General features: G+C 43.7%; 1 protein-coding gene across 1 annotated transcript; it reads right to left on the bottom strand.

Annotated features, from left to right (window-relative positions):
- Positions 1–429: 429 nt before the first annotated feature.
- Positions 430–7,614, bottom strand: LOC311138503 (specifically androgen-regulated gene protein-like; the record flags this gene model as incomplete). Its single annotated transcript, XM_084173210.1, has 4 exons — positions 430–1,652; positions 1,731–1,926; positions 2,122–2,282; positions 7,563–7,614. 4 exons carry the CDS (start codon positions 7,612–7,614, stop codon positions 430–432), a joined length of 1,632 nt encoding a protein of 543 aa, XP_084029336.1.
- Between the last annotated feature and the right edge of the window lie 711 nt (positions 7,615–8,325).

Raw genomic sequence — 8,325 nt, 5'->3', positions numbered from 1 at the left:
TTACCATGTTTTCTGCACTAAACTATGTAGAATATTGGCCTGTTGGAAAATACAACTCCCTACTACATCACACAGTTCAGGCTTGTTCTGCTTTATCTCTTGAGAAACTGCGCAATGTTCACATTGAGCTTACAGAAAAGAAAACGGAACAAAATTGAATTAAAATAATTGAACCAACATCTCAGTTAATTGCTCAGCACTACTGAGTAAAGTAAACTGCAGTACTCTCTTAAAGAGAGAAAAGGAAGAAAGAGGCCAGTCTTTTCCTGATAAGCCAGCATGTTCAATGCTCAAAAAATTTCCTGAAATCGGTTAATTCCCCACTTCTTGATGCTTCCCTCCCTAAGGTGGTGGAAGTCTGTTTCATTTTATACCCTCTATATATCTGTTTATCTACTGGGCAGATATTTGGCTGCCCTCTCTCTGGGCCTAGTCTTTCAGCAGCCCCAGCTTCCTAAGTGCCTCTCGTCTATCTTCTCCCATGCTGGGCACCATCACCACACTGATGCCTGGGCAGTGCGGGGTCTTGTGGGGGGACACTGGCTGTGCAGCGGGGGTTGTTTTCACCTGTTCTGGGGCTTTGTTGGGAGCAGGTGGGGTGCAACGTCCACCCTCCCTCTGGCTGCCCAGGGTGGCGGAGTGGGGATCGGGAGGTATCCCATGGTCAGACTTGTAGCTCCCAAGCCCCAACCCTGAGCGCTCCAGGTTGGCAGCTTTGACCCCACTCGGTTTGGCCAGGTGTGAGAGGGGGACGGTGGGCTGCTCCTCACTAGAGCGATGTAGGAAGCTGCTGCTGCTTTGTACTGGCCTGATGTTAGATTCTCTGGGTCCCTGGGAGGTGGTTGAGGGCTGGCTTCTTGTTGGGTTACCATGAGGTGGAGCTTTGACTCCCACACTGGCTGACGTTAGTTCCAAGGAGGAGTGAGATTTGGAGGTGCACAGTGGCGTAACAGGCTTAGGTTGGGACTCATTATTGTCTCTCAGGAGCCCCAGCTTTTGTAAGGCCTCCTTTCTCACCCTCTGGGGGTCCGACAAATGCCTGTCACTGGGCAATGAGCCCAAGGAAGTGGCACTGGAGTCTGTGGTGGGGTTGGCAGTATCCTTTTGGTTATTCAGCGCAGTGTGGGAAGGTATTTTGTTTTGGGGGGGAAACACGACTGGAGGACTGGCCTTGTGCTTGCTGGGCTCCTGGGGGAGTATCCCCTGGGCTGGGGTGACTGAGGGGCCTCTGGGTGTGCTTCCATGATGCGGGTGAATGGGTATGTCTGATGCAGAGGGCTGCCTGTTCCAGTCTCTGGTCTCAGCTGTGGGACTTTGAGGGGTTCTCTTCATGGAGGCACTCTTCCTTAGCTGCACTAGGGCTTCATAGGACAGAGGGCCTCTGGGTGAAGGGGGTGGTCTCTGACCAGGGTAGTCTTTGGGCTTTGACGGAGGGGGAATCACAACAACATTGACCTCAGGGGGTACACAAGGGTGGTGGCCCTGACATGGCCTGTTGTCCAAGGCAGTGACCTTGGGCTTTGGGAGAGAGTTCTCCTTATCTGGGGGTATGCCTGGCCTAGCCTTGGGCAGGATGCAGGAGGTGCTGTTGGCCAGGATGAACGGAGTAGGAACCAGGTAACCGTGCTGCTCTCTGGGATATTTTGATACATCTGAAAGACAAACAAAATACTAATTAGATGCTTTTGATATTCAAGAGGATCTAATTCCCTCCTTGGCAGGTCACTCACTGTTGAGTTTGTTTTGGCCAATGGAGGCAGAGAGGTGGGCCATCTTGGTGGCCACATTGCCGGTGGTGGGCAGGCAGTCAGGCTCATTATTGGATAGTCCACTGTCCTCCTCAGTCTCTAGGGACTCTATGGTCTCTTCCAAGAACATGAGACATGCCCTCTCCTCAGCAGACAGGTGCTCAAAGCTATCGTCACTCTGCAAGACACACAAGACCCATTTAAAAACACTTAAAACCCCAGAACTCCCTTAAGGTATTGTCAATTCAGTTCATTCTGAGCTGTTTAGTTCTATGTGAGATGCAGTCATTTGTCACAAAATGTATTTGGCAAAACGTATTGTGCGGGTTCAGGAATACAACTTGAGAGATGTGAGGATAACACATGTACTTACAAATCCAGAGTTCATGCTGACAACACTGTCACAGCTGCCTGCACTGTCCATGCCAGTCATCGTCTCTATTGTGACACCACCCGGCCATGTGTCACTCTTTGGCATTGTAAGGATGAAGGAGTCCAAGGCAGTAATAGAAGTTGGTAGTAGAAAACCTTTATCTTGCTCCGTTAAAAAGAAACACAAAACAACTTGATGCATACAGTGAGGGAAAAAAGTATTTGATCCCCTGCTGATTTTGTACGTTTGCCCACTGACAAAGACATGATCCGTCTATAATTTTAATGGTAGGTTTATTTGAACAGTGAGAGACAGAATAACAACAACAAAATCCAGAAAAACGCATGTCAAAAATGTTATAAATTGATTTGCATTTTAATGAGGGAAATACAGTGGGGAGAACAAGTATTTGATACACTGCCGATTTTGCAGGTTTTCCTACTTACAAAGCATGTAGAGGTCTGTAATTTTTATCATAGGTACACTTCAACTGTGAGAGACTGAATCTAAAACAAAAATCCAGAAAATCACATTGCATGATTTTTAAGTAAATAATTTGCATTTTATTGCATGACAAAAGTATTTGATCACCTACCAACCAGTAAGAATTCTGGCTCTCACAGACCTGTTAGGTTTTCTTTAAGAAGCCCTCCTGTTCTCCACTCATTACCTGTATTAACTGCACCTGTTTGAACTCGTTACCTGTATAAAAGACACCTGTCCACACACTCAATCAAACAGACTCCAACCTCTCCACAATGGCCAAGACCAGAGAGCTGTGTAAGGACATCAGGGATAAAATTGTAGACCTGCACAAGGCTGGGATGGGCTACAGGACAATAGGCAAGCAGCTTGGTGAGAAGGCAATAACTGTTGGCGCAATTATTAGAAAATGGAAGAAGTTCAAGATGACGGTCAATCACCCTCGGTCTGGGGCTCCATGCAAGATTTCACCTCGTGGGGCATCAATGATCATGAGGAAGGTGAGGGATCAGCCCAGAACTACACGGCAGGACCTGGTCAATGACCTGAAGAGAGCTGGGACCACAGTCTCAAAGAAAACCATTCGTAACACACTACGCCGTCATAGATTAAAATCCTGCAGCACACGCAAGGTCCCCCTGCTCAAGCCAGCGCATATCCAGGCCCGTCTGAAGTTTGCCAATGACCAACTGGATGATCCAGATGAGGAATGGGAGAAGGTCATGTGGTCTGATGAGACTAAAATATAGCTTTTTGGTCTAAACTCCACTCGCCGTGTTTGGAGGAAGAAGAAGGATGAGTACAACCCCAAGAACACCATCCCAACCGTGAAGCATGGGGGTGGAAACATCATTCTTTGGGATGCTTTTCTGCAAAGGGGACAGGACGACTGCACCATATTGAGGGGAGGATGGATGGGGCCATGTATCGCGAGATCTTGGCCAACAACCTCCTTCCCTCAGTAAGAGCATTGAAGATGGGTCGTGGCTGGGTCTTCCAGCATGACAACGACCCGAAACACACAGCCAGGGCAACTAAGGAGTGGCTCCGTAAGAAGCATCTCATGGTGCTGGAGTGGCCTAGCCAGTCTCCAGACCTGAACCCAATAGAAAATCTTTGGAGGGAGCTGAAAGTCCGTATTGCCCAGCGACAGCCCCGAAACCTGAAGGATCTGGAGAAGGTCTGTATGGAGGAGTGGGCCAAAATCCCTGCTGCAGTGTGTGCAAACCTGGTCAAGACCTACAGGAAACGTATGATCTCTGTAATTGCAAACAAAGGTTTCTGTACCAAATATTAAGTTGTGCTTTTCTGATGTATCAAATACTTATGTCATGCAATAAAATGCAAATTAACTACTTAAAAATCATACAATGTGATTTTCTGGATTTTTGTTTTAGATTCCGTCTCTCACAGTTGAAGTGTACCTATGATAAAAATTACAGACCTCTACATGCTTTGTAAGTAGGAAAACCTGCAAAATCTGCAGTGTATCAAATACTTGTTCTCCCCACTGTAAGTGTTTGACCCCCTCTCAATCAGAAAGATTTCTGGCTCACAGGTGTCTTTTATACAGGTAACGAGCTGAGATTAGGAGCACACTCTTAAAGGGAGTGCTCCTAATCTCAGCTTGTTACCTGTATAAAAGACACCTGTCCACAGAAGCAATCAATCAATCAGATTCCAAACTCTCCACCATGGCCAAGACCAAAGAGCTCTCCAAGGATGTCAGGGACAAGATTGTAGACCTACACAAGGCTGGAATGGGCTACAAGACCATCGCCAAGCAGCTTGGTGAGAAGGTGACAACAGTTGGTGCGATTTTTCGCAAATGGAAGAAACACAAAAGAACTGTCAATCTCCCTCAGCCTGGGGCTCCATGCAAGATCTCACCTTGTGGAGTTGCAATGATCATGAGAATGGTGAGGAATCAGCCCAGAACTACACGGGAGGATCTTGTCAATGATCTCAAGGCAGCTGGGTCCATAGTCAACAAGAAAACAATTGGTAACACACTACGCCGTGAAGGACTGAAATCCTGCAGTGCCCGCAAGGTCCCCCTGCTCAAGAAAGCACATATACAGGCCCATCTGAAGTTTGCCAATGAACATCTGAATGATTCAGAGGAGAACTGGGTGAAAGTGTTGTGGTCAGATGAGACCAAAATTGAGCTCTTTGGCATCAACTCAACTCGCCGTGTTTGGAGGAGGAGGAGGAATGCTGCCTATGACCCCAAGAACACCATCCACACTGTCAAACATGGAGGTGGAAACATTATGCTTTGGGGGTGTTTTTCTGCTAAGGGGACAGGACAACTTCACCGCATCAAAGGGACGATGGACAGGGCCATGTACCGTCAAATCTTGGGTGAGAACCTCCTTCCCTCAGCCAGGGCATTGAAAATGGGTCGTGGATGGGTATTCCAGCATGACAATGACCCAAAACACACGGCCAAGGCAACAAAGGAGTGGCTCAAGAAGAATCACATTAAGGTCCTGGAGTGGCCTAGCCAGTCTCCAGACCTTCATCCCATAGAAAATCTGTTGAGGGAGCTGAAGGTTCGAGTTGCCAAACGTCAGGCTCGAAACCTTAATGACTTGGAGAAGATCTGCAAAGAGGAGTGGGACAAAATCCCTCCTGAGATGTGTGCAAACCTGGTGGCCAACTACAAGAAACGTCTGACCTCTGTGATTGCCAACAAGTGTTTTGCCACCAAGTACTAAGTCATGTTTTGCAGAGGGGTCAAATACTTATTTCCCTCATTAAAATGCAAATCAATTTATAACATTTTTGACATGCGTTTTTCTGGATTTTTTTGTTGTTATTCTGTCTCTCACTGTTCAAATAAACCTACCATTAAAATTATAGACTGATCATGTCTTTGTCAGTGGGCAAATGTACAAAATCAGCAGGGGATCAAATACTTTTTCCCCTCACTGTAAATAAAATAATTAATTACACTTTGGTACTTTGAATATACCACACATTCCTATTTCACATGTTCATATCTAAATGTCCACTAATAAAACTTAGCTAATCAATTATTATAATCCATTTCACAATCTATTTTCTCCCTATCAAACTCTCTCTCACACACCTTTCTCAACCTTTTTATATCACAGTCAGATCTCCTTACATAACTATATAAGTGATTCACACAGACCTGATGAATGAGTAGCAGAGCTAGTGGAGAAAAACAGGGTATCATGGCTAAGTCTATTTCTGTGAGATATCTTAGCTAACTACTCTCCTGGCCACATGTGACTCAGATTACAGCACACACTACTCTAATCTCCTTCAGAAGGATCAATTTCAGCAAGAATGAAAGACAATACAAATGATATCTCTCCTTAACGCTACATACTACTTAACCATATACCTGTTGGTATAGATAGAGTAGCATTGCTTGTTTGTTAAATTATGCATTTGAAAATGTAGAATGATGTAGGTAATGATGGATCGATTGTTGAACTAACTCTTTCACACCATTTTCCGTATTATGTGTGAATGCACAACAAACAAACAGATGTGAAATATGAACCTCTAATTAAATAGTCTGAGACCATAATAAAGTACTCCCTGATTGAGGGGTGTTTTAGAAGAAAAGCCTTGAGTGGTTTCAACACCTGAGTGGGGCTACTAAGTAGGTCAGTAGAGAGACAATAGCAGTTCTGTTCTGTTCATTGCTCAGGATTTGTCATGTTACTCCATACCAGGCAATTTCCCTATGGAAGTTAAGTCCTCTATCCACAGGCATTTATGTAAAATCTCTTTCCAAATCTCTATCTGCTCTTGAGATGTGGATTTGAATGTGACGAAGTTCGTGATAATGTTTATTGTCTTTTAACCTGTCCCAATCTGGACTGATCTAATGCAAATAGCAGGGCAGTGGCAGCTCAAGCAGACAATGGAGAGCACACGGCCTCATTTATTCTGGTTCAAAAGAAAAGTGTGACAAAGTGGAATAATACAGTCGATACTGGATAGAAAAGTAGTAAAATGTCTTATCCGTGGTTATCAGTCCCCTATAGATGTTTCACTAGATGTGAGATATGCAGAAGATATGAAATGAATAACCTCCATTGTGTTTTGTGCTATATATTTCACAGATGTTTAACCAAGACACACAAAATACTTTAACCCTCATGCCCCTATCATGCCAATGTGTATGATCAGCCTGCCCTATGGGTGAAAGAAGGGAAAATAGATGGAGGTTATCACCACACAGTATTATCAGTTGTACAGTATTTACAGAACTTAGCTATATCACACAGGTAGTGTGACATCATGCTAATTTCCTCAGAATGACAAACCTCAGATCATCTAGTTAATCATTACTTCAACCCACCACTTCTGACATAGAAGTACATTTACTTATTAGCCAGAACAATGTTCCTGTCCACTGCTCAAAGGGCTTAGTCATGGTTCATATTGAATACAATCCATATGTGTCTGTGATGGTGAGTCACCTGACACACAATGAAAAACAAATGTGTCATTCTCCATCAATTCAGGACAAACTCTATTGTAAACATTGTTGCAGGATTTGCTCAAACATACACATGCACTGGGGGCAATAACATAATATGGGGAATAACACGTTGTTGTCATAAGGCAGGTTAAGGTTTGCTAGCAGACATTCAACACCAGGGTCAATGTCTTTTTCTGATCTTGATACTCCCATTGGACTCAGCTACAGTATGTTTGTACAGAGGCAATTTTATAACTTGTGAGTAAATGTATGCCGTGCTGGTCTTGTGTCTTATGCAAGAATGTAAATTGATCTGTATTATCAATAGTTGCCATACAATCTAGGCAATGCAGTAGCCATGCAGATAGTTTACAGCAAAATCTATGTAGGCTATACATTTGTTTGAATTTCAAGAATCATTCAGAATCATTATTTTATCTTATAAAAATATAAAAATAGCTATTCTCTATTGTATTATAATTAAGCTTACCTGTCATTTGTTGCAATTGTACAGGCTTTGCGCTAATAACCCCACATTCCATCAATCGCACAGGGCTCATCCGTCCACCTGTTGCCTGCCTGTATCGTCGGCGCTTCTGTTCAGCACTGTGCTACTACAGGTGATAATAAACCATGTGCCACACATTCTTAACCAATCATAGCACTGTACACCTAAGCCATTGAGGCTTCATTCAAGCTACACATCTATGTAGTAGTAGGTCAACTACATGTTTTAGTGGTGTTACCTTGATCCTTGAAGAAGTACGCAATTTTGTTATAGTATCTACAAAAAATGCCTACCACTAGTGTTTTATATTCTCAGAATACCTGTGTGGGAATAGCCCTGAGAGTAGCCGTGTGTCACTGTTGTCATGCACAGGTTTCTAATCCTATTGTTGGAGATTGAAGGTTCCTTAAAATAACATGTCTAATCCAGTGAATTGACAATGATTCAATTTATTTAATCCTGTTTGTAGGATTGGGATTTATTATAACTGCCTTTGGTCACTGAGTCCTGCTGGGTTGTTTAGGCCATACAGCAAACTATCAAACAAGATTAAATATTACCCACAACAAATTATTAAAGTGAATCTACTACAGAGGCTTGCGAAAGTATTCACCCCCCTTGGCATTTTTCCTATTTTGTTGCCTTACAACCTGGAATTAAAATGGATTCTTGGGGGGGTTGTATCATTTGATTTACACAACATGCCTACCACTTTGAAGATGCAAAATATTTTTTTATGTGAAAC

Source organism: Coregonus lavaretus (genome assembly GCF_964263955.1).
Source record: "Coregonus lavaretus genome assembly, chromosome: 12".
In the NCBI taxonomy this organism is placed as follows: Eukaryota; Metazoa; Chordata; class Actinopteri; order Salmoniformes; family Salmonidae; genus Coregonus; species Coregonus lavaretus.
Note: the sequence above shows the minus strand (reverse complement) of the source record. Positions and strands in the feature narration are given on the sequence as shown.